A 27,714-nucleotide genomic window follows, 5' to 3' on the forward strand; every position below is an offset into this window, starting at 1 on the left:
CATGGCCTGAAAGATTAACCCAACCTCCAGACTGTGAAACTTGGCTTAGTTCTGTTTACAAAGAGGACAGTTAAAGGTCATCTCCTTCAGTATGCTTTCCAAGTATCTTCCTGAAGCTCTTTCAACCTCTTGTCATTGGTCAGTCCCTCTACCTCTCTACAGAGATCTATTCCTTTTCTTCTTATTACAACAATATGTGATTCTTTTAGGAGCACCCCATCTCCCTTTTCTTGCATTAAGCTTTATGGCCCTCTCAGTTAAATTGATTCCACAGTTTAGGTAGCCTCTCTCTGAATGACACTGGAAAAATGATCTACTCTTAGAATAGCTACAACAAAAAAATAATTTTGTTTTATGCCAGATCATTTCAAAGGTATAAATGAGAAAGAGACCATGCAAACAGCTGCAGTGGTGCAATGGGGGCATAACTTCTGAATAAGATAGGGGAGCTGTGGTCTGTTCTCTATGTTCTTGAGGTGATGGCAGATGAACAGAGCAGGCACTCCATTAAGTGACCCTTAATTATGGTACAGAGAGTTTCTTTTAACAATCGAATCACTAACACATGTTATTTATTCAAGATATTAACAGGAAGAAAAAGTCTCATTGAGAAAGAAAACCTTTCCCTACATTAAAAACACAGTTTTCTTCCTATGTGAAACAGTGGATTAGTGTTAGTTTGTTTTACTGATGTTGAGATAATGGTAGAAGTAGTTGCAGTAGATGTGTTCTCTCCCCTATTTCTGGACTAATGCCAGACTGGCCCTGTTACTGCAAAGCTATGTACTCATCTTGCCCTAACAGCAGTTAGGGCAGACATTCACTGCTTCACTGGAACATTTGCTGGAACATTTATTCTCTTCTGTGATCCAAATATGCCTCCGGGATTCAGAATCTGGACACAGAAGGCATGGGTACAAAACAGATTCAAGAAAAGCTTGAAGAGAATGAATTATTCATCTAAATATCAGAAAAAAAAAAAAAAAAAGTTAAGATTCTTTGAAATCAATTATTTGAATCATAATGGGATAACTTCATTGTATTCTCTTCCAATACAAATAAATACGAAAATGTGTTTATGTTTTTATTGTTTTTTTTTTTTTTTTTTTTTTTTTTTTAAAGTCAGACTCTATGACCACAGCTCTACTCTAGTTAGATGTTATGGATTCCAAGACTTTCTTTGAAAGTGTTGTCCTTTATCACACTGTCTCCCTTGCTTATACAGGTTTGCATTTTATGTGGTATTCCAAGATGTCTGCTGAATTGTCTGCATTTCAGTGGTGTTGAAACTCAATAGAGAACAATAGCATTTTTGAACAAACACTAGGCTTAGCTTGTTCTCCATTAAAAAACTAAAAATGTAAATTATAATTTCTGGTTTCTTTCCATATTGCTCCTGTCCCACAAAAAGGCCTCCAATTCTTTAAAGCAACTTCACTGTCATTTTCTCAAGCCAGCCTTTTAAAAGCCTATAATCCTAAATTATGATGTCTGCAAAATCTCTTCACAACACTTAGACATCAAGTAAATTAAGATAAATTTGTATGTTGATCATATTAACCAATGTCTCTCTCTTTTCCCTTTGTGCTGCCTTGTCCTTCTTCATACGTTCTTAAAATTAGACTGCATCACAGAAAATACTCTCCTATACTAGTGAGGGCCAGTGTTTTTGGAGTTCTGGGATATCGTTTCTATAACTATGGATCCCAGGAACTCCTGAAAATGTCAATACCAATGCATAGTGCCTTTAGAAAAAAAAATAATAATAATAAAAAAAAATGTTACCAGTTACTTCACTTCTGCCAGGAATGCAAAAATGCTATTGAACGAGCATGGAAGACTTCCTTTTAATCAGTCTTAGCTGCTACTGCTAGATTTAGAAATAACCAAGAGTTTGTATTCTACTCTGTTGCTCACAAGAGAACAGTAGCTGGATTTGAACAACTAATAAGGTTAGAAGTTGATGTATCATATAATTTAAAACTGATCATCTCCAGCTTTTATATGCATATATGATTTGCTTTTAAGTGTAGCTATTCCCGGAGGTTAGACTAAGACATAGTTAGAATTGAAATAGATCCTGAGTAAGAGGAAAACCTTATCACTTTAACATTCAGCATAACAATGCAAAATGTTACAGAGAAAAGTTACTCTGAGCTACTGTGGGATCCATCTTTCAGCCCAATAATGGGCTTGTTATCTTTCTACTGGTTAAAGAAGTCTAGATTTTAGCATGAAAAGTGAACTCTACCAGGTTTGCTTGTATCTTTCTTCTTCTTATAAATGTCAAATGCCTGGAAGACAAAATTAGGTTGCATCACCGTGCTAACGGAAACTCATGAGAGTATTCAAATGCAACTAAATATATAATAGTAGAGTAGGGGTGTTAAAACATATGTCTTTAAATAGACACTTTCCAGTGTAAAAATACATTGTAGGATCCAGTACTTTGCAAAACATTTGTGCTAAATAACAGTAGATCAAGGCTCAGTAAAGTCATTAACAAATTATCCTCACTAATTACTTAAAAAGCTATCTTACAATCAAAGGCTGTTTTTTTATCTTTTTTTTTTTTTTTTATTGCTGAATATGATATAGAAACATTCATTGATCCTTAGGGTACATAACAGGTAAAATTACAGGTTTTCTAGTCAACAAGATTTTACTGTCTCAGGTGCCTATGTTCATTTGAATCTGTTCATTTCATTAACCGAGTCTGATGTGTTTCTCAGCTAGATAAGAAAGGGTAGTATTTTTTAATATACAGAGACAAAATTAGTGTGCTCTAGTCCAGCTGACTGCTGAGCCATTGGAACAGTATATTTTATTAGTTGAGAACTGAATTATAAAGCTCAGCTTCCAAAGAACTTAGTAGATGGATCTCTCAAAGGCTGAAAGACTGGATTCTTAATTCTGGGTGCAGCTTCACAGCAGCCCCATCTGATCTAAAATTTACAGTAAATTTGAAAGGTACGATCCCATCCTGATTTGGCCATGAATTCCCACTCTCTCCTGTGACTATTAGTAATCCAGATCAGGAATAATTTCCTTTCAAGGAAAAGCAGCAGTTCAAGGAAAGTAGTAGGACTAAGCACTGGGAATGAGGGTGAGGCAGAAGAAAGACTTCCAACATCAAAATGAAGATCAATGAGTGAACAAGCTAGACAGGATTACAAATCAAGGATATGTAAATGTTATGAGTATGGAATAAGCTTGAAAATTGTTACTGGCAAGCACAATTCTTACAGTTTTTCAAAGTCATCATTACAAAATCATTCTTGAACACAATATTATTAATCTTTTGTCATGTAGCCCATACTCTCTGTACTGTTGTGCAGCAAAACTCAAGACTAATTAAAATGTATTGGTGGGAAAGCTCATCTCCTTATAATATTTTCTCATTAGATAGCTGTTTAGAGAGCTGTTTAGAAGTCCTACAATCCAAGCCTAGTCTCCAGCCCTCACAGTCATATATGTTATCTATCCTTTTCAAAAATTTCAAGCTCCATTTTAAATTAAAGATAATATTTCTTTCTTCTACTGCCACTTGTACTGCCACTGTGGTACACAAGTACCTAGGCAAGTATTGCTACAGGATTGCTCCATTCCTATACTCTGCCTCAGGTGTCTATTGCTGGTTATTGTCAGTGAGGGTAGAGTGGGCCAGGCAGACTTTAGGTCTGGAATTTTCTTAGGAATTTTATCCAGATTTTTCTCTTCCCTTGCTACTTCTATATGAAGAATTTTCAGTCTGTAACAGAAACTATTATTATTTCCTGTGTACATGATCTTCTGTCCTGGTCTTCACTCTGTTTTTATTACTACAGTAAAGTCCTCTAGTTCTACCTGCAGGAAATACTAATCATATTTCATTTTATAGTGCCTCCCTACTTTATGGTATCAGGAAATTTCTGCAGACTACTTTTTTCGTGTCAAAGTAATCAATGTAAATAAGATCTCTCTGAAGACTGAATGCCATTTTTTTCACTAACAACTTTCTTATAGCACTATTGCTTTCCCTTTACAATTTGTGTCTAGAAAATCAATAGAACTTCTGAAATACACATCTCATCTGATATTGTTTGTGATATCTGTCTTAGTTTTCCCTTTGGTAAACTTTTACACTTCAACTTGAATTGTATTATTTCCCATGTTTAGTTTTTTTTTTCTTTATTTTTTTTCTTTATTTTTTTTTTTTCTCCAGATTTATTTTACTGTCTTGCATGAGTTGTCAGGCATTGGAAAGGGTTGCCCAGGGAAGTGGTGGGGTCACTGTCCCTGTAGGTGTTCAAGTAAAGGTTGGACGTGGTGCTTAGGGACATGGTATAGTGGGTGACATTGGTAGTAGGGTGATGGTTGGACCAGATGACATTCAAGGTCTTTTCCAAATTTGATGATTCTGTGATTCTTGGCCATTTTGTTTGTTTGTTTGTTTGTTTCCTTATTATTAAATGTAAACCCAACAATTGTTATGTGATATGTGTATTCACAACAATTTTTAACTAAGTTTTAAGCAGGACTGTGGTACTGAAGACATTGAGATAGGAAGCATCAATGTAGTCACTTCAAGGCACCACCACATTGGACAGAATACACAAACAAAACTGCTGCCATGCTCCAGCCACATTTCTGCAGCATGAAATATGACCGCTTCAATAGAAAAGCTCATAAAGATATTAGATAACAGGAAGAATTGGATGTGAGAGTGCTATTTCTGCAGTCTGCACTGGGAGAAGGAAAGAACGGTAAAGCTTTTTAGAAACATGATCAGAGAGAAGAGCAACAAAAATTATTAAGGTGAGCCAGTGTGACTGCTTATGACAAGAAAGAAGACCAAAGAATAATAGGAAGTGATGAGGCCCATGCTGATACTGCAAAGAGTAATCTCTAAAACCTCACCAAGCCACTGTGGGTTGGAAAGGTGCGTTAGGGTAGTTCATCCTACTCTTTCTCCTGTTCTATTAAATAAATGACAAGACCCTTGAATCAAACACAGACTGAGCCCTTGTTAGATTTCTATTGGAATATCTATCTCTTCAGAGCATTGCTCCCAGCAATTATAAGCAAGATAATTGGTTTCCTGTCATTTAAGACAGAAGCCACTAATTAAATTCATAAGATACTAATTCAGCTTCTCTTGGATAACTTACTCTCTTCATACATTATGTAAACCCAGTACTAACCTCCAGTGACAATGACTTTTGCTTTTCCACAATATGTGAAGGCATTCACCCCTCTAGGGACAGAAAATTCCTTTACAGGTCTGTAATCATCAATAAAACAGTTAATCAGGTAAGAGTATAGGAAAATACAGTCTACAGTCATTCTACTTTACTCTTCTGTAATATATAGAATAGATGTTTGCATAATGTATACAATATCTTATTAAAAGCACATTGATTTATAAGTGACTTAGATAGTAAGATCAATAAAACTGGGACAAGGTGCACTTTCCAGTAAAATAATAGATCTCTGATATGAACAGCTGAATTATTTACCAAAGAATTGCTAAGTCATACTCCAAACAGAATCCTAAAATGGTAACTGTTGCCAAAGGAAGCCCTTATACATTTGCATGTTTAAAATTCTTCACTGAACAAAAGTATCAAACCATCTGCCTTTGCCTGTTTCAGCAGTAGAGGTCTATTGTGGCTACTATTTTGCATAAACCAAGTGTAATTAGTTTTGTGCTGCTTCTGTATAATAGTATTGTATAGTCACTATTCTACCTATTTTGTGTAAAAAAATGAAGAGACTGCAAGTTTCTAAAACTCATTTTTACAGATTTATTCTATTGTGTTCACTAAAAGAAACACAGGCATTCAAACAGCCAACACAGACTGAGATTGACTCTGTGATTCTTTTCCTACATCAAAAGCTAAGCCTATCCTTTGAGTAACCTCTGCTTCTCTTTCCATGTTTCATACTTTACTACTAATGAGTGAGTATTTTCTTGAATTTTGGATTCGGCAACAACACACCTAACACCCATTTGTGACAGGAAATGATGACTGTCAGAGTAGTTGGGCTATATAGACTGAAATGAGTACTCATACAAAGATACATTTTTTCTTTGAAATCCAGACAAGCAAGTAGTTCATTTATTCTGAGCTAGAGGGTAACCATGGCTCTTGCAAACCATAACTGTGGATGGTGGTAAATTTGCCAAAAGACTCTGGAAACTTTTGGGATTAGTAAAGGAGCCTGGTCTTTCTTGGCAGGTCTAAGTAAAAGGTTGTTCGCTCCCCATTACCTAATGGAAGAAAAGCTTTCTTTTCAGAGCCCTAACAGAGGAGTCTGAATTCTCTTAATAGTGTAAAAGAGCAAGTATTTAATTTAAATGTGTGACTGGCAGATGACTTCACGATTTCTCATCTTTCCCATTTAATTCTTAAATTTAATACTTCCGTATAACTCTCTATTGGCTCCTTAATGAACAGTTTTGATTCTCTTCCAATATTAGTGTGAACAAGGGGTTCCAGCAGGGTGAGGTCCTGTCCAAATCATGGCCTTGTAACAGAAGCACTCTGTGATCCCAGCCACACCTCCCTTTTTGGATGCTTTACAAGAAAAGGTTATAACCATTCATCAGCCATTATCCACCAAAAAACTTAACAGACATGTAGGAGACAAGATACATTGCATCCCTTTTCAAGAACAATAACAATTGCTTGCTGGAAACTTAATTACAGAAATTTATTTTGTTAGCACCAGTAAATAATATAATTGAACCACAATTACTTATGGAAAGGGCATTTCAATGTGATTTGATGCATAGGCTATTTCAACAATGCAATTATTCAGTTGACTAAATATAATTTCATTTAGCTGCTGAATGAAACTGCTTAAAGAAAGATAATTATGGTGATTGCAAGCACAATTATAGTCAGTGTTAACTGAAAAAGACCTACCAACACATTTGCAGTTAACACTCTGTATAAAAAGGAGTGCATAGCTGTAGCATTTACTCTTTTGACTATACTTCTGATTCTCCAGTCTTTGTTTTTTCTCCTCAAATTAACTGTTTTTCCAAAACTCTAGCAAAATCAAATAGGACTTCCCAGCTTTTCTTATGTTGCCTATGACCTTAAAAAGCTATGATTATTTTATATTTCACAATCCTCAAACATAACAAATATACAATAATCATAAAACCTAAAATAATTGGATTGATGCAAGAACTACTACATAAAAATTTATGGCTCGTGTTATAGAAGATTATCATAATTGTTGCCACTAACCTTAAAAATCTATTAATCTCTGGATATACCTCACAGTAATTGCGAACCTTATCTAATGTTTACAATGCTTTGAGATATTTGAATAAAAAATTCTATATAGATGTTGATGAATATGTATGTATATGAATATGATGTATAGATGAATAAATATAGATGTTCCTTTCTGCATCAAATTCTGTCTACCTATATTATTTATTTTTAACTGGACTATAAAGTCTTCTACAGTCACAAACTGGGACAGCTTGGAATCAGCAATAGGACTGGTGGATCATAGGAACGATACGGCACAAATAAGGAAGACACAGTTGTTTTCCCGCTGCAAAGCAAATCCACTTTGCAGCCCTCAGAATACAGTGTTCTTTTGGTTTAAGCTAATGTAACAGAACTTGTGAAACCAAAACTGTAAATGAAACACACTTGAATATATATATATATATAGTGTATATAAAGTTCAAATGAATAGATACATGATATTCAAGTAACAAAGCAATCTATTTTATAACTAAAATTTGCCTGCTGAGAACTTAAAGCAGATAATATTGCCAGTGTAACTTATTTTTAGGGGTGGTAAATAATAAATATATAAGGACAGTCCTACATTAAAAGATAAAAAACAAAAACATTCAAGTATTTAAACAGTTGTATTTTCATTTGTATTATCAATGATTTGGATAAAGATATTTTCAATACAACAGGACAGCACCTTGCATAGCACAGATCTCATGCAGAGTTCTAAGGCAAGAAGTCTATTTTTTTTGGAAGATGTCATATACTTACAAGCTATCTTCTAGTCTCTTTATGTCATCCAAAACAAATGAATGAATACTGTCTGAGGAGCAGGATCCAAAACAATTTAGGTCAGAAATGTACTTAACTTTCACAACCCAGTCATCATGTAGCTTGCGTTTAACACTAGGGATATAAATTGAGATGTTATTAGGATATAATAGCATCTACTGTAATATGCTCATGGCTGAATAGTTTTGTGAATGAGATTATATGCAACAAATGCTAGTGTTTAATATCCATGCCAGATCCAGAACCACTCTTCCAGATGAAAAGCAAGCAGATTTAGAGCAGAACTAAGGTTAGGGTTGAATCATGCACTTCTCTAGTAGCCATTATGCTTCTATCTAATCAGGACCAATAAGGCTGTCCCTATGTCTGGATAAAAGCAATTGTGAATTCTTCCCTGGACACTTGCTCTGTTGCTTTGCTGCTCTAAGATCTCCTGCTGAAAATTATAGTATTTCCTTCACACAATGAAAAGCAAATTACACTTCCTGCAGTTTTTCTTTCTTTCTTTCTTTCTTTCTTTCTTTCTTTCTTCCTTCCTTCCTTCCTTTTTTCTTTTCAGGTGGGGTTAATTTACACATAGAAGCTAATCCTCTGTCCAGACCAGAGAACACCCAAATTCAACAAATATTGCCAGACTGATAACATTTTATCATAAGTAACTTACATGTTAAAATTTTTGGAATCCAAAATCTGAACCTGTGATTCCTTTTTGCCTTTACATTGTTTCAATCCAAAGTGATCACTGGTCATTTTAAGCAGGTGGACATAACCCTTATCATCTCCCATTATGATATTATCCTCATCCAGGTGATCTGACATAGTCACCGTGCAAACACAGAGCAGACTATTTTCCATTGGTTTGATGATAAAGTAATTATTCTGTGAAATTCAGTAAATAGTTAATTGGAATGGTGTATTTGCTACAATCATAAATGGTTTGCCTGTTGAAAAAGAAGGTGCCATCTAAAAGAAAATGTGAAATGGTCAACTTACAGAATTATTCAAACCATAAAATGCAGCAGTAGCACGCACAGCCTAGGAGTTATTAATACAGCCTAAGAGTACCAAGTGTGTTTACATGGGCAGGTTTTGGAATTTTTAGTAATTGAGACAGTGGCAATGCATACAGTGGCAAGCCATTGTGGTATTTTGCTAGACTGAGAAGACCCAGGAATGAGATTTTGGGTCATCTAAATTATACCGTTTATTGGTTCTACTGTCTGACTCCATCTGTTATTTGATTAAAGCATCCTTGCCAACATAAACTGGCAATGGCTCATATGCCATAGGAATTAACCACTTCATGGTTCTCTGTGTAGCACAGAAACATTGAAGAGACATACCACAGGTACAGACTGTCTGAATATTATTCCTGGGATCTCATAAGAGAACTGTTCCTATTCATTCAAGACAGGTTCAAGTCTCACTGATGTCATGACTGGAGAAAAGTTCTATGAGAATATATGTTTGAACCTTCCTTCCCAGGAGTCCAACTGAATTGGCAGAATGTCTTTGACTTAGCTGAGCTTGGGAACAGACCTTTTAATATTAAGAGAACAAATGAAAAATCCTAAGGCCTGATCTTATTCTAAAAATATTTACTTTACTTCATCTCATCTTCTCAGCCAAATCAGAACTGCTGTGAAAAGACCCTGGCACTAAAGAAAGAAAAAAAAAGAAATGGATTAGAAATCCTTGCAAAAAATATATTTTGTAATAAGGCATTCAAGAAGACTTTAACTGCTTGAACATACGCTATCAACATCAAGATGCTTTTGCTCTTGAAAAATCTTGAAAATGTAGTATTTGAAGAAAGGTTTTCTTTAAATCAGGAAGTTACCTCAAAGGACTCTATGCTGAATTCCTCTGGAAGACCTGTCCCTTTGTTCTTTAAATAGAGTTCAATATCAACATCATATACATCAGATATAAATGTGAACATATACACATTAGATATACACAGAAAATTAAACTGCTTTGGTGATCTGTCTGCAACATAGGACAAGATTTTCCTCTTTCTTGCAAGTTTTTAAGACAGTCTAAAAAGCCTCTTTGGTGTGGAAAGGGTATTCCTTCTTTAGTATTCCACTGTTTCACTGAGTTCCTACAAAGACAAAAGTTAATGACTTCACCCTGTTGGACAAAAGGATATGTGGATGTACATTGAAAGCAAAGACTAATCTTTTTCAGACCTCCTTTTTAACATTTGTCTGATCCAACACACTACCTGACTTCCTTTTGATTTATAGTCCCAGACGATGATTGTCCTTTCAGTTACAGCCACAACACATTCCATCTGAGTTAGGAAATCACATCCAGTGATCCAAGCAGTATCCTAATGAAAATGAAAAGGGTAGCTAAAGAAGGATTTCCTCTGTGAATTTATAACCTCGTCTGTTGTTTAAATACATATTTTAAACCATTTGCGCATAAATTCCATATACTCAGCACTAAATCCAACCCCAGGTAATGGGACTGAGAGTATGCACAAGAAGTGCATTGAGAAGGGAAGTGCTTTCACAGCTGGAAATCAACGAATATATACACTTGATTTTCTGCCTTGAATTTCAGCAGCGCCTGCTAGTCTCTTCAAAAACATTTAAAATCTCATATAAAACAAATCTTCACATATTTCTCAGCAGGAAAACAAACAAACCAACCAACAAAAAAACAACAAACACACACGCACAAAGGTAATCAATTCAGACTGTTATTGCCTGCCTGAAAATTTATCTCAGGCTGCAGTCTTTGGATAAATATTTCAGGAAAAGATTGGATTGAACCTCTTCTATTTTATCTACTGAATGCAAGGGGAAAACTAACAGTAGCTGCATCTGGAAGGGAACTCAACTGACCTATAATGAAAGTCCATAGTCTGCTTTAATAAAGTTCATTCATAGAACTGGTCTTTGGAAACTGGAATAGAAGAATGAAAGAAATTACTAAAAAAGCAATTTCTTTCCTCCTGCAAGCAATATTCAATCTGTACAAGGAATCTAGTGGAAGTGATTAAGTATAGTTACAGGTGGCTACAGCTTTATAAAATACTTTAATCATTTGCAGATTTTTCAATAACATGCAACTGTCAAGGGCCATAAAGACTTTGGAAAAAGATAATAAAATAGCCCATTTTAACAGGCATAGATAAAATGGTAGAACTATAGAAGTACTCAATATTCTTCTTCGTCGTAAACTATATTCAGAAAGGAAGACTGAGTGTTGCAGGAAAATAAAATAATAATAACAATAAAATTATTAACTGGGATCCAACCTACACTGACTGAGGTTATCAGAGAAGTACTACAACCGTACTTGTTCTCAGAAACAAAGCGCTACTAGGATATTCACAAGTTCTGCATCATTAATTAAGAAGAATGCGAGGGTCAGGCTGGAAAATCCAGATTAATGGTGAGTGTAATGGGATGGCATATGTAATTGCATGGCAAATATTTTATGAGCTACAAGGATACCATGCTGGTTCTGGTTATCAGGTGGTATTACAGTTATGTTAACTACAGTTAGCATGATAGTCTCATATCACTTAGCATTTATTATTTTTTAATGAATTAGTCCTCATTTATTTTTGAAGGCACTAAAGTTGACTGAGGTCTGGACAGTCTGGACTAGGTATGAATTCTGATTTTTTATAACTCCATGGCTTGTAAAATCAGCAGGTAGCCCAGTGAGGTGAAAAACTTTCTTTGTTCAGGAGAAGATAAAATATGACGAAGTAGTGTCTAAGAAATCAGAAAAGTGAGAGATAAACTGTATTAGTCATTACAAAAAGAAGAAAATGTTATTCTGTAAATGTAAAATAAGTGGGACCAAGCAAAGGTACAAACTAGATTATACAGGAACTCTGAGTAACTTTCAACAAACTCAAAATATAGCCATGAAATGACATTTTGTGTTCTAATTCAAAGACTATTTTTCTCAGATGACTGTTTATAGAGTGATCTTTCTTTGGTAGGAGAATTCTCAAACTGACATTTTAACACCAACACTACAGGTAGAGGCAGAAGTGACAGAGTCATTTTCTTCTATGATTCTATGTTTCAGTCTACAAATGATGGCAGGCAGTTTGATACAAGCTTTATGAAAAGCTAACAGAGACACAGAAAATTATACTAACTCAGTTACAGGAGTATTTTTCTTCCTTCTTTCTAACTGGTTCGTGTTACAAGGGAAAACTAAACAAACAAGCAAAAAAAGCCCAGCCAAACAAAATGTAATTATCTCTGTATAAACGTACCATTAACGGCTAAGCACCATGTTTGCAAAAACCTTAAGTGAACATAAATCCATAGCATCACTTAACTACTTATCTATCTACCTACCCATTATTCAAATCCAGAAAGCACTGTTGCTAAGAAATTAAACTGACAATGAAATTAATAAGACTTTTTTTTTTCAGCTAAAATATTTTTTTACAAGTTTAACACTTAAAACTTTTTTAAGAAATAAGAATGGAAAATCTTGTCATAAGTGATTTATGAATTATGTTTTTTCTCTAATTTCCTTTTTGAAAATTTGATATAGCCACTGGAGTCAAATAGTTTATTTTAGATTTTCATATACACAGATAAATGAAATTCAGCCTTTCACTACATTCAACTTTCTACAGCTTTCTACACCTAAGAAATTTAACTTTGCAATAAGTCAGCCTTGTAATCACACTAGAACCCATATATTGACATTCTACAGGGCCTTAATAGCCTATTTTCCCCAGCAGTCTACAGACTAACTTTGGTTCCAAATTTATCAGTCAATTCTGGATACCAGGTTCTCCTGCACAGTTTCCTTCTTGTAGCTAATGATGGTAAGCCACCAAACAGGCTCTGAGCATGAGTTTCAGCCTCCCTCTCTTGCTGCAGCATCTGTGACCAGAAAATCACACTCTCAGATGGGAACATGGCAGCAGTTGGTCTTTATGCAAATGAACAAGGAATACACTTCCATTCATTACTATGTGAAGGTACCCTACTGCTCAGATTGTTTTCAGTGAAAATCCTGTGGTCATTGACTATCACTCCCCTAAAGAATTAGAAGTTGAAAGGATAGCTAAAATTGGAATAGCATGTGCCTTCTGCTCTGCTTTTAGTACAAATAGGAACAGTTGTATGCTCTAATTCATTGTGGGAAAGGACTGCTCGTAGCTAAGTAAACATCTAAAGAACAGACAAGTAAAACTGAGCTTCTCTCTTCTTTTACAGTGTACCAGCATAGCTGCTGTATTATAGCATTCACTGGCTTAGAGAAATTATCATTTCACTATTTCACTAAAAACTAGTGAAAACTGTCAAAAAAGACAACCTAAGAAGCATTTAAACCACTTCTGGTTTGAAGAGGAAATTAGAGCGTGTGTTCATATGGCTTTATGCAAGATCTGTACAAAGGCTAGACACATCAGTTTGCATCTGATATGCATACATATAAAAGCACGTGGTGTACACTTTCATATTTTCCTTACAGCATTTGCACCATAACTTTGAGTGAAAGGAGGTAGACAAGGACAGAGGAACCATGAACACTCCAACAGCAGAAAAACATTAACCAATAACTTCAAGCAAAATAGAATTCCTCATTAGATTCTTCCTTCTACAGAAGATATATATTTCTAATTATAAAATTATAAAAAGCCTAAATTATAAAAGCCTAAATTATAAATTATAAAATTATAAAAATATTAATTAATATTATTATAAATTATAATAATTATAAAAATTATAAAAGCCTAAAACTGTATCTGAAAAAAATCAGGTTGCAACATATGGTATGCTATTTCTATATGCCAGGAAAAAGCAAGAATTAGTAAAAATATATTCTGGATTTATTCTCTTCTTTGCTTTTGCATTATTTGTAGGCATGATCTTATCTGATAATACAGTAGCAAAAGTAGGAAAAAATATGTTTATTGCACCAGTTCATTAGAAGTTGTGAGTGAGGAAAAGATCCAGCATAGCTAAATTGAAGTTTACTGGAACAGGCAGCAACAGAAGTGTTTTCAAGTATTTAAGATTCACATCTCAAGTTGCACTAAATTTGTCTTTAATAATTTCAGTGAAATTACTTAAATTACATCAAAGGCATTTGATTTTTAATAATTGTTTAGATAAAAGTTATTGAAATGACAACATTCAATTTTAGTAGGCTTTTTTTTTTTTTTTTAATAATTAAAATAATCATAACTGATCTCTCAAAGAATACCCAAGTTAGTACATTTAGTAGCATCATACACTTCAGCTTCATTGGAAGTTGAATTTATTCTCTCAAAACAATCCAGAATTTTATTTCACTGCAATTTGGGATAAGGATATAAAATTCCAAAGTTAAGAACAGAATAGCTTAAAACATTATGTTCTGTAAACATAAAAATGACAGTTCAGTGCAAACACAAATTAATATTGTTAATTTAAGATTGCCCTTTCCCTTAGACAAAGCAGAGAAGGAAGCAGAAGAGGGGCATTTTTAACTAGAGTACCTGAAATGTTCACAATTCTGATACCAAAAAAGTGAATATAACAACAGCTAATCTTTCAGACAGAGGGCCAGAAGGATTGCATAGTGTTGTGTGCAACAATGATCCTCACTAATCCAGTGATACTCAGCAGCAATGGTTCTCCATCCCAAGGGGGAGGGATCCAAACCATTTCTATCCTCCTTTTTCCTTTCCCTAGGGAAGCATGCAGAAGTGGAAGCATCTCAGGTGGAAAAGCTTGAGAGGGTGGCACATAACAAAAGAGATGTCAGATTAGGCTAGGTCACACAGATCTGGTGCAGAGCTGAACAGATCTTTGCGCTTACAGATACTAAAAAAATGTACCAGTTTTGGAACTGCGTCCATTTGGAATTACAGCCCTAATAATTACGGTTATTCTCAAACACTGAGAAGTACCATTACATTAAACACATCCTTCTTTCGCATTTCTTATGGCATAGATGTTCTTGAACATTGCCTAATTCTGCCATGTCTTACAAATATCTTCCTTCTGCCAAAGTAAAATGACATCCACCTCTCCTGATGACACATTATAAGATTAGCGCTTAGTGCCCAGATGAAGTAGAGCACCATGCAGCCACAGACTGCCCACTGAAGCACCAGGCTGTCGTTCTGACTTCTTCCCCTCGGCATCTCCAGGGACAAACACCAAATGCTGTTCTGATGTGATCCTATTTTTATATATTTGGACTGGCGAAATTGTTCTTACAAGCAAATCAGAAGCATGCTATTAAAATTCACTCCTATAACATAGTGGTAGGAGAATCTCTAAGCAGATCCTAGTCTAGGATCCTAGTTCCAGAAGTCAGTAGGTCCCAAGAATGTTTCTTATGGTTTAACTCTCCACATTAATTCCACAGGTCAGATTAGCCTTGCAACAAATTAAATGCAAACCAAGCACTGAGGTTTTGTTTGTTTGTTTGTTTGCTTCTTGAAGTTGGGGTAGCTGTACCTGTGGTCTGGAGGTTTTTTTTGTTTGTTTGTTTGTTTTCTTCCTCCTTTTTGGAGCATTATATGTGAGAAAAATCAACAAAAAAGCAAGGAATCACACCATTTTGTTAAGACCAATTGCAGCTCTCATCTGCAGGTTAACTGAAGGAAACTCATTATCTAAAATCTGCAATGACACTCCCAGGGTATAAAATGAGCTTTAATAATATATACCATGTAGCCAACCAATCTAGTCTAGTTAGTAAGATGTAGAACTGTTTTCCACTAATGAAAGTACACTTCTTCTCATTTAAATTTTACACTGAAAAATGAAGTGTTGGAGCTTAGAAGAAAAATTCCTGGAAAGCTAATGGCTAGAATTTCTACTGATAGACAATTTGGTAGAAAATGCAGCATTTTTCTCAGGTTTCTTTTTATCAGAGGAAAGAAATCAAATTACCTAAATGTTTGTGTAACTGAAAGGAACAAATTGAACATTTGACCTGTGGTACACAATGTCAGATTATGCAGAAGTCTTGAGGTCAGAAGTTGCATCAGAAAAATGCTCAGTTTCTATTTATTTCACTTTAGTATATATCGATTTTTAATTGAAATGATTTAAAAAGAAGGAGAAAAATGAACTTACTTCAACATTGGTGGTTGCCAGAACCCTCATCTGAAAAACAAAAATATGTTGTCACAATAACTAGATAGCAATTAAATAAAACCCTGAAAACAGCTCTGCTGTATCACAGGCAAAACAGAAAAATAATAGCCAACAGAAACACTTCGCAGTTAAGGTCTTTCTGAGAAACATCTCTAGATTGTCGGTCTGTCCTCCTACATGTAAAGCAAGGAAATGTAACCCTCTTTTTCTCTCACTGGTTCACTTTTTTCTTTTTTCTTTTTATTTTTTTTTAAAAAAAAACTTTTTAATTTTCTTTTTTAAAATTGAGATGTTTGATTGAGCAAAACTACTAAAAAAGAATTTACAACGGAGTACAGATCAGTTCTTCATCTGATGAAACTGTGCTTCTAATGGTCCTTCACACCTAGAACAGCTTTGGATCCTATGAGAGGTAGGATGTGGGATACAGAAACACAAGTTAATGCTGGCCCAGATGACACGTTAACTAGTGCCAGCAAAATACCAGGTAGAGATATCACCTTACATTGCAAACAGGAATACGCGTATTGGTACAGCATCTTTCAACAAAACTAACTATTAGCAGATAGCATAGCATGTGCAAAAACTAAAGTCACAGGGAGGTAGGCATATCCAGCACAATCATACAGCAAAGACAGGGTCACCTTCTTTGTTCTCTAACCAAACTAACATTCAGTTTTCAAAATCATTTTTAATCATTCCATCCTGAAACATCCATAGCTGCTTTTTCACCTCCTCTTGCCCGTGTCCATTATCAGTAATAAATCAGTAGTGCCTCATTCCCATCCCAGCAACTCCTCAGTTTGTAAATGGAGAAGCTGAAAACAAAGTCTTTCTTCCCATAAAGGCATGATGCCCAGAGTCATCATGGACAGTCTTTGAGCAGAATTTAACAGACCTGTTAAACAACTGTTTCATATCCACTCACTGTATCAGATTTGACTTTATGTACAATAACATAAACTAGAGCCTACACAGAGATTTTTCCAGCTGCCTCCCTCTACAGCTCTTATGTGCTGCCTGAGGCAGTGTCCAGGCCTGAGATCCTGAGGAGGGTACCTATCTGGTTTATGTTCTAGAGTAAGCAGGAGATGGCTGATAATGCAGTGCTGCATACAAGTTTTGCAGCGTATTAGGTCCATATCTGTTGCAGACAGCAATGCTTAGCCCTCAGATAAAGAACACACTAGCCTACAAATAAGTATTTCTTTGCCTTCCCTTCAGTTTCCAGCAGCTGCAGATATGTGTGAGAACATAGGATTTCTTATCACAGCAATCAGGGTTTAGATGAGCCTCCAAACCCTCTTTTATACAATAATTAGATTAACTAGGAATTTATGTGGTGAATGATGGAAGACTGTTACTGATGAAACAGGAGATGATCTTGAAAGCTATCTTGATGTATACAGTCTAAATTAAGCACTCTTAATGCCATCTAACATGACTGATACTAATTATTTGCTGGAAAAAAAAAATCTGATTAATTCTTATTTAACTGAAGCTTAATACATTCACAAGCTGTGTGATGGTTTGCTAATTCTTTATTGTTCCTGTTCTTATTTGTAGATTTTTTTTTTGCAGTTTTAAACTATTCTCAGCTTCTATCCAGTACCAAATAAAAACTCTAGATGGTCAACTGACATGACTCCAATGATATAAAGCAATCATTAAGGAGATTGTCAAGTTGTATTTGTTTTCCAAAGAGCAGAGAGAATAATACTAAGTTGATCTTGTGGAAAGTTTGGTTGCACATCAATTTACAACAGTGCGAATGAGTAGAATATGGCCCTTCGTGCATATATATGTTTCTTAGCAGTCAAATATCTCAGAAGTGGCACAGTTAAAATATGTATTATTTAGATTCACTCATTATATCAGGCCAAATATTCATTCATGTACATGGAACACACTGACTTATGCGGGATCCAAGAAGACCACATGTGTAATCACTTCTGCTTTAAAAATGCAACAAATATACACAAAATAAGCCTCCACATTTGTCAGTGCACTGCTCATGAATTCATATTTTTGCTCCTTTAGCCAGAGCACAAGTCCCACCGATCAGCGACTTCAGGGAGCGACTTCGTAGCTCCTTACCAATAGGCTACAAAACCAGACTAGCCAAGACAAGTCACTAGCTGAGACTTTAAGGCCAGTTCTTTTTAAATTCTTGGCCTTTGGATGAAAAAAAAAAAATGATGTAAAAGGTGTTAACTTTATAACTTGGCTTTGTGATATGAAGTCATATTCTAATAACAGGACTCAAGCAACTACATTGCTAAAGAACAAGATTTCATTCTTGCTTGCATCGAGATGTATCACAGCAAAAATCAAAGATCATTTGCTCAGATCAACTGAGATCAGAGATCATATCATGAGTAACTGACTGCTATTGTAATGCCTTAGTCATTTTCAGAATGTACAGTCTTGTAAATGGGATTTGAGGTCCCCAGTTCACTGCATTAAGCAGCTGCATGGAAAATTATTTACATGGCAGTCACTGATGTCAGAGTGACATCAGTCCAGACTATGAGGAAGCAGCAATTCTGAACTTCAAAACAGCGTGGGGAGGTGGGGGGTAGGGTAGAGATCTATTTTTAACGTTATACTTTGTGAAATTATTTCTCCTAGGTACGTAAGAGGGATAATGCTCTGGAGGACAAAGAACTAGGCTTTCAAATAAATTAGTTTAGAATTTACCAAAACTGCAGTATTGCTTTGTTGTTTAATCATCCACAGGAGTATGTTCTTGCTTTACACACTTCTGTCATAAGCTGAAACTAGCTGAAACCTCTAGAAATTATTATTGATGCTTTAAAAATTTACTGCACTGTTTAAAACAGCTTTTAATAAATTGGTTGTATTAGAGTTGTACAAATGTAAAATGTCAATGAGCATAGATGTGTGGTTTACCTCACAACATTTAGAATTATATACATTTAAATAGCATTATCTGGGAGACTCATTTACTAAATACAATTTAGCAGTATCTTGAGCCTGAACTTCCACTTAAAATGATACAGATCTTTTTATGGTTTGCTGACAAGGGGAATGAAGCAGTGTCATGTAGACTGTCAAAAAAATTCAAGACTTTTAAGCTTCAAGACCTTGCTGTATTAAGTAATTGTTCTTTACAGACTGAAAAATGTTTGTCTGTTCTGGATATTCCCAGTAGCTGTAGCAAATTGTTAATACTCTGGTTTCCACTGTATATGCAAAATTTCATTCCAATAGGATATTATGTATTAAAGAAAACTTTTTAGAAAAAGAAATGCAGGTTATTTTATATTAAAATGACTTCTATTAGGATTTTATTTTACAACCATCTCTACTTACTATCAACATTTATAGACTGTTGAGTAGGTCTATAATTCAACATAGCAATGTATTTTAAAGTACAGAAAATGGTTAACTATTTAGAAAATATAAAGATATCTAGCTTTTTTATGGGTAAGTTTGCACTCTAGATCACAGCTCACTCAGTTCATGCATATGGTGTCAGGTAGAAAAATGAAGTTTGTTTCAGTCAGAATTACCTGTTTGTTAAAAACAGTTAGCACTCCTTTCTGAGAGGATGTTACTGTGAAATCCAGATGGGGCACCTTCACTATGCTTTTAATCACATCTCGTCTCTTGACAACTGTTAATGACACAATATCACTCTTCACCTCACAGGCACAGAGAAGTCTACATACATATAAAAACATAACACTAAACAAATAAAACCATAAAACCAAAAATATTCTCTCTTCCGGAAATATATATTGGCACCAACTCCAAGGCAGTAATACGTCATGTCATAGATTATCCTAAATAAGGATGACATAAATAAGGTTTTAAATAAGCATGTTGCATTTTGAAATATTGTTAATTCATTATGGATATGCTAGTTCTTTCCAAAATATTTTTTGAAAAAATACAGAAAAGCAAATAATAACTGCATAAATAGATAGTTTGACATAGACAATGTTGCAATTTAAAAATCATTTAGGAAAATGGTGAGAGAACTGGGCAAGGCAGCAGTTGAATATTCAAGGCAGTTTACTAAGAAACATAAATCCTGGAACACACAAGAAGCATGAATAGTAAACAATGACAGCTATGAGATCTTACAACTGTAATTTCAATAATGTGCAACGCAGAGCATTGAACAGTGATTTTGTTGTTGTTGTTTTGAACTCAATATGAAATATGTCACCTGGATGAGTAATCTGCTGTTTTTCAGATACAAGGAAAACCATGTTTTCTTCTTGAACCTGGGAAGACACGGCACTACTTTCTCCTATGAAATAGCCAAAAATCTAAATGAAACAAAATAAAAGAAAACAAACAATATGCATAAAAACTACTTCTGGAATACATGTTCATAAGCATAAAGTCTAATGTTTATCTGAAATTGTTCTATCACTTCATATTTTTGAATAAGTCTCTCTTTTTTTGCACTCTTTTCAAGTTCAACATTTTTCATGTTATACAAGAGATCCCTTTTTTCTCCTCTGAGCAATTCAGACATACAGCTTTCAATAAAAATATTGTGCATATTCTTACACAATGTTAGTCTTCATGTTTCAGTTTGTAGCTTCCTCCCTACAATGTGCACAATCATCCATCACAAATCACTATCTATTGTGCCTCTAAAATTTCTCCTTTTAGTTTCTTGTGACATCACCTTATTTTTTCATCTTGTACCCAAACATAAATCTGAATTTTAGATTCATGTCTGAATGTTACTCTGCAACAAGCACACAACTGGAACTCCCATCATCCATGTCATTTTTTAAGATATTAAATAGTATTGGCCCTAGTATCGGCCCCTGACATACACCACTACTGACTTGCCTTCAACTGGATTTTCTGCAGCTGAGGGCTTCAGCCTGTATTCTTTCTGCCTCACTACCCACTGAACTCACACTTTGTCAGCGTGTCTAAGAGTATGTTATAGGAGACAATGTCAAAAGCCTTACTAAAGTCAAGGTAAGTGTCATCCACTGCTCTCCCCTTATAGTCATGTCACTGTAGAAGGCCATCAAGTTGGTTAAGCATGAGTTCTATGATTTTCCCTTTGTAAACCAATGCTGACTACTCCCAGTCACCTTCCTGTCCGTTATGTGTTTGGAAATGTTTTCCAGAATTAGTTGCACTAAGGTGAGGCTGATCATCCTGTAGTTCCCTTGATCCTTCCTCTCAGGCTTCTTGAAATATAGGAGTGTCATTTTTCTTTTAAGCAGATATTCCTTTTTTTTTTTTTTTTTTTTTTTTAGGGAAAAGGAAAAAAAGCCTCCCACCTTTCCGGGGAATAGGTTTTTGGTGCGAGTAGTTTTTTTTTTTTTTTTTTTTTTTTTTTTTTCAATGATAAACTGACCTGGTATCAGGTCACTGCTGAGTCCACTGTCACTGCCCAACAGGCAGAAAACTGCCCAAAGAAAGCACATCTTAGAAATCCCTTACAGCAGCAAAAATGGCTTCTGCTGACATGGAGAAAGAGATTCCAACAAACCCCACCCCATAGCAGAGGTTGACAAAGAGTATAAAATTTGATGCAAAATACAATTTACGTTTCTTTTGTTATTGTCACTAAAAATGGAGCTTTAAAGTATCAGCTACCTTTGGAGAAGGAATGCAAAGGTCAGTTTTTCAAGTCAGCTAACAACTGATAAGTGACACCTGTTAGGCCACCTAGGTATTCTAAATTTTAGAGACAGTGAATGACTAAAAGTAGCCTCTAATGTGATTAAAGAGAAGATTTTAAATTACACTTTTTTTTTTTTTTTTTTTTTTTTGTAACAAAAAAAGTGTTATTTGAGTATGGGCATGTTGTTGTGGAGTTCAGGGAATTTAGGACACCCTTGAAAATGGAAGCACTTGAAAAAGAGAAGCATCAACAAGATAAAGGAGTAGAAATAGTCACACTCCATGATCTTTTAGGTCACAGAAACACATCCTGCAGATTATGTCAAGCTAAAGAGAGGACAGATACGGAGTCTGTATTTGTGAAAGCAGGAAAAGAGGAACAATGTGTCAGGGACAGAGTTCTAGGAAGGAAGAGAGAGACAAAGATGATAAAAAGAGAAATATCAAAGGAACAAAGTGACGTGTATGCCTCTTCCTTGACTTTCAAGATAAATGAAATGCTCAGCAGTGCCAAAAGCAGCAGGGGAATTCAGAAGAACAGGAATGAAATACAGTCCTTGTAGAAAAAAAAAAAAAAAAAGAGAATTGGAGCATAGACGGCAGAAGACATGATGGCTATTTAGAATGTTAGAGAAAGTAACCATTATTGATGATTCATTTGAAAAATTAAGTGATAAAAAGGAAGCTACTTCCATTTTTCACAGGGGGTAATTAATAGTATGTCCAAATTGCAGATTATAAATGTGAATTGTCTAACATAACTACTAGGTTAATGAAGATTATAAGAAAGAATGTATCAATTAAGGGAGACATATCTATTTCACCATCTCTCTAAAACAACAGACGGTTTCAAGTAGAATACCCAGAATAGTTCCCAGTATCTTAAAAGGCCAATTACTATTTCAGTAGTTCTTTAATCAAGCAAGACAGAAATTGTCTTCTTTTTTTCCTGAAAAAGTTTCACTTGAAAGAAAAGCCTAAGGAGGACGAGAAAAGCAAATGGGACTTAGGCTGTTCAAGTGTTAAATAGATTAAATTTCAGAAAAGTAAAATAAAAAGGAGGAAGGGCTACAGATATGGGTGGAAGAAAAAAAATCAATTGTCCTTACCACTAAATAAATATGCACATCTTTAAATGTCAAGAAGTGAAAAAGACTAGAGCTTGAAGGAGACTTTTATTGAAGGAGATCAATTAATGTTGTTCCTTTTGCTATCTTAAAGATGGTTTGGCTAATAAAGAAACTTTGTATGACATTTCCAGGTTTCTTTGGTTCTTTAGTTCCTTCATTAATAAAGATGCTGAGTGCATCAGTTGTTATCAATTCTTGTGCTTAATGTGCTAAAAATTCTGTACCTTGAATCATATTTCCCTCCTTTTTCTGAGTATCTTCTACAACATTATTTAAGCATATGATCAATTTAGCCAATGGCTCCAGGAATTAAAAGTAATTATGTAACCTAGGTAACTAGTCCGACTGTACTGGAAACTCAAGTAAGAATCTGCAGTAAAAGATACTATTCTAGTAAACGAGATCTTTCTTCATTTATCTTATTAGGTAAATGGCCTGAACATAATTTGCTAGGAAAGCATAATCTGCTTTCCTAAACAAAGGGTTGGCTCAAGCTGACAGTCAGCATGAATTCAGATGTAGTTTTCTCAACTGGTCTCCACTTCATGCCCATAGAGCATATCATATTCTTTATAGTATATGTGTCTAGCTTGTCACCTCTACACAAGAGATTGTCACCTCTCTCTTCTCTCCCATACAAGGAGAAGCAAGAAGTTTGAAATGAAGTAGAGGATTTTGAAGCATATGAGAATTTGACTAGGGCTGTAATGAAGCATTACCTCATGTCTGATGGCAGCTGACTATTTCAAGAACTCAGCTTGTACAACATGTACTAGCAAATCTGCAAATTTCTTTCTTTCTTTTTTTTTTTTTTTTTCCTATTCTTTTAGTGAGTTTCAAAGAAATGCTGAGCAAAGCCAGGACTTCATCTTTAAGTATCCTCTCATGTTTAGAGAAGTAAGGAAGAAGAGTAAGTAAGGGTGACATGCACGTACATGACATACATAGAAAAAGATTTAAATTTTCATCTCACAAGGTGAATTAGTAAGAGAGGAAATGGATGTGGCCTAAAATTTTGTCTGATAAAGGGAACTTATGGTCAAATTCACTAGAAGGCAGTTACATTATATCTGATGCCCTCCAGAGATGATGATTCCATAAATTTCCCTCAGGCCCTTCTTGAAGAAAATTTTTAATGCCTGACATAAGCAAAGTTTGTGAGTTAGGTGACATTGCAAGTAAGAACAATGTTAAGAGAGGTATTAACCAGAAATCTTCTCGTAAAGAAGCTTATTTAACTGAAAAGACCAAACACATTGTTTTTAGGATGGTGTTAGGAAACTATTGAATAGCAGTTGTTAATAAAATGCAAAGAACAGGTGTTGGATATTTTCAGCATTCACAAAAATAATATGATGTTCCACTGTAATGTAAAATGGAAATATGGTAAGGAATTAATCACTCAGTAATACTTTGCCTTCTGGCTTTAAGACCAGCAAGGACTTGTCACCTATGCTGTCACAGGATAGTTACAGTGTGCTAGAACTTATGTCCCAGCCACCCATCTTCAGGCAGAAAACAAAACAAAAAGTCTTCTCTTAGCATTTGATCATGGATGCTCTTGATACAGATTGGCTCTAACAATGTAATATATATATATATCAATATTTTGTACAACAGTTGCTTCAAACTTTATCCATGGTAAACATCTTATTAAAAGATACTTCACTAGAGCAAGCATTCATAATTTCTCAGAACACTTTGAACAATAGACCACCACGTTTAAAAGAAATGAGAAAAAGTATTTTTCATAAAATATATAAAAATGTGGATGCTACGGAAGCATCCTTTTTTGATGGATTCAAAAGTAATTTACAGACAGATATATGAAAAGTCCATCAAGGGATATTAAGCATAGAATGCATCTGCAAGTCCGCTGCAGAAAATGCTTAAGCTATATTCTGTCAGAAGCTGAGAGACCAGACCTACTTAATTAATTATTATACTCTTTTTTTTTGCCAGGATTTGCTGTTTACCACTATTAGGGACAGAAAAATGGATTATCTCACTCACTTACAGACTTCAGTAATTTTCCAGTTACAAAAATCTCTACTAAAATGGTGGCATAGCTTTAATGCTTCCCATCTAAAGTAAGGGGCAGATTTATCCCTGAGAAAAGAAGAAGGAGAGGAAGGAGAGGAAAGATTAGCGATGGTCTAGCTAAAGATAGACTTATCCTCAGGGCACAAATTGCATACTGTAGTCATACGATATTTGCATTTTGTCAGGATGCCTGAGGCTAATGCTTATCAGTGAAGTAGTTCAGAAGAAGACCTGGACATACTGATTTCTACCCTCAGGGTCCATGATCCAAATCCTGCTGCCTTGTCAGGAATCTAGAATATCAAACTTTGCTTGAGGATAAGGAGTTCTGGTAGACAGCTCAGTGCTCTTTTACAAAGCAAGCAGGAAAAATGTTTTTATTTAGTTAGGTCATTCTTCATCATGCAATCATGTGCATCAACATAATAGGTTCAAGAATCTTACAGAGAACAGGGGCCAACTTCCTCAAACTCACATAACCAATGTAGCATAAAGTTTAAGAATTTAGATTTGCAAGCTCAGCTGATGATGCACTGAACAGGAACATCATTGTAGGAAAGAAAGGTAGTTCACCTACAAATGAAAATGTAATTTACACAGGCTTTATTAATTTCATTCAAATTATTATTATTATTATTATTTTTACTAGTACTAGGACTGATGCCGTAACCAGCACAGTATGAGCAAATATTGCTCTTAAAAATCTGCTAGAATTAGCAGCTTGGATTCTCCCATGTGTTAAGCTGTTTGGTGCAACATATTTACAAGTCCGAAATTAGCCAGAGACACTCTAGCAGAAAATCCAGTTCAGGGAATCCCTTAGCTAAAAGCTTGTAGAGACAACACTGTCATTTGAAAAATACTCAGCTGTTGAACCACATCAAAATGGGGAAAAAGGCAGAGGTCAGAAAAGTTCTGCAATGCTTAAACCTTCACTGACATAATGGCCTGAAAGAGCAAGCCCCTACTGTAGTGAAATAGGTTCGGGGCACTTTTGGAGATTATTTTCATATTTCCAACTTCTACTTCCACTGAACATAGATCTGATGCTCAAGCTTCACATACTAGGTTTAGGTACTAGGAGAATAGGATTTTTCTTACTTAGACTGAAGTTAATAATCGCATATCACACAAGCTAGAAAGAGATAAATTAGTGTTATCTCCTTCATCTCTCAAGTCATTGATAAAAGTGCGTCAGGTCACAGAATAGGTATCACCACTCATATTTCACATGAAAAAATCCAAAGGATAGATTTACCCTCCTATCTTCAAATGTCTTCCCTGGAATCTTCTATTTAATCAACTAATAAGTAAAAATTTCTAAATTGCTTACTAATAGAGTAAAAATAAACATGGAGTCTCTTCTTTCCCAGCTTGTTGAAATAAATCATCACTTCTTGAACAGGATAACAAAGCCACAAATGAGGTACTCCAAGACAGTCCTTCAATTTTGTTTCTGCCTAGATCAACCCACACAATACGTTTTATCTATTTTTTATAGCTTCAAAGGCACATCTATTTTCCAAGTTATTTCTCTCTCTCTTTTTTCTCTCTCTCTCTCTCTTTTTTTTTTTTTTTTTAGCAACTGAATGATGGCCAGAATAAATAATAATGAGACTGCTCTTATGGTGACATAGAGAGACAAAGGACTCATGTATGACACGTAATCAGCAGGTAAATATTGCTACCTTTTATGATTCCAATTAGTTGTATATATTTAATAAAGTATTAAAAATCCTTACCTCACACCATTCTGTTCTTGCGTCAAGGTTGTTGCTAATCTTCCTGAAAAAGGCTTTAACATTATGATCCTTAACTTCTGGGCCAAAAAGCGTCTGTGTGGTTGTATAGAACTTATCATAGTCTATCTCATCTGGATAGGAAGAACCGATATCCACAGAGTTAAAAATTGGCAAGTTACAGCTTCTGTCCTCTACCTCCAGTTTTATTTCTTCTTCAAAATCAAAAATGTGCAAATCCCATCTTCTCACACTGTATTCATTAAATCATTTTGCCAAAAAAAATAAATAAAATTGTTCAGTCTTACTTTTTAAAACCACATGATTTGCAACACATGAGAAGAAACAGATAGATAAAATAATATCTGAAAAATTCTCAGCTCTTCTTTTCTTCTTTTACTTCCATAACACAATTCTGGTTTGTTGAAATGAACATGAAAGGTACGTTAGGATAAACATTATCCTTTCATGCAACAATATCCACTAGCATTGAGAAAAGCAAACCTTTGCCCTGATTATTTACAATCAAGAAACCGGATTTACATAATTAATCATTTTTGTGCTTTTACAGATCACTAGAAACATCACAGAAATGAGGACTTGTAGATGTGTCAACTCTGCCAATTATACTTTGTAAACAATTACCCCAGCATTATAATTTGTCCAAAAGTCCTACAAGGAGGTGAAAAGCACTCTCCCAGAGCAATCTACCTGTTTCCTGTAACAATCAAGAAGTCACAGTTTGAAAGTTAATTTGATGTCTTTCCTACAGTCTTGTTGCTGACACCTGTTCTCAATAAGAAAATTACACTTTTCAATCAGAAAGAGTATCTCTTACCATCATCTTTAATATACAAGCCTAATCTTTCCTCTGTCTTCTGTGTTACTGTTTTTTCAACTAGTTTCTGGAAATCCTCCAAAGCATTGTTGAAATCTGGCACGTTAAGAGCAGAGCAACTCTCATTATCACAGTCCTTTTCAGACATCCTTTAAGAGAAGGCAACAAGGTAGGAAGGAGGACTCTTCTTACAGCACA

General features: G+C 35.0%; 1 protein-coding gene across 1 annotated transcript in view; it reads right to left on the minus strand.

Annotated features, from left to right (window-relative positions):
* The window catches only part of WDR64 (WD repeat domain 64), a 73,097-nt gene that overhangs the window by 36,605 nt on the left and 8,778 nt on the right, over positions 1–27,714 (minus strand). The window contains exons 2-10 of the mRNA XM_035320671.1: positions 27,517–27,665; positions 26,682–26,812; positions 20,334–20,436; positions 19,672–19,775; positions 16,115–16,144; positions 10,264–10,374; positions 8,704–8,918; positions 8,019–8,153; positions 5,184–5,263 (exon numbers count right to left, since the gene is read on the minus strand). Of these exons, the coding sequence (XP_035176562.1) occupies positions 5,184–5,263; positions 8,019–8,153; positions 8,704–8,918; positions 10,264–10,374; positions 16,115–16,144; positions 19,672–19,775; positions 20,334–20,436; positions 26,682–26,812; positions 27,517–27,665 (1,058 nt within the window). The remainder of the gene's footprint in view (positions 1–5,183; positions 5,264–8,018; positions 8,154–8,703; positions 8,919–10,263; positions 10,375–16,114; positions 16,145–19,671; positions 19,776–20,333; positions 20,437–26,681; positions 26,813–27,516; positions 27,666–27,714) is intronic.

The sequence above is a fragment of the Oxyura jamaicensis genome, chromosome 3 (assembly GCF_011077185.1).
Source record: "Oxyura jamaicensis isolate SHBP4307 breed ruddy duck chromosome 3, BPBGC_Ojam_1.0, whole genome shotgun sequence".
In the NCBI taxonomy this organism is placed as follows: Eukaryota; Metazoa; Chordata; class Aves; order Anseriformes; family Anatidae; genus Oxyura; species Oxyura jamaicensis.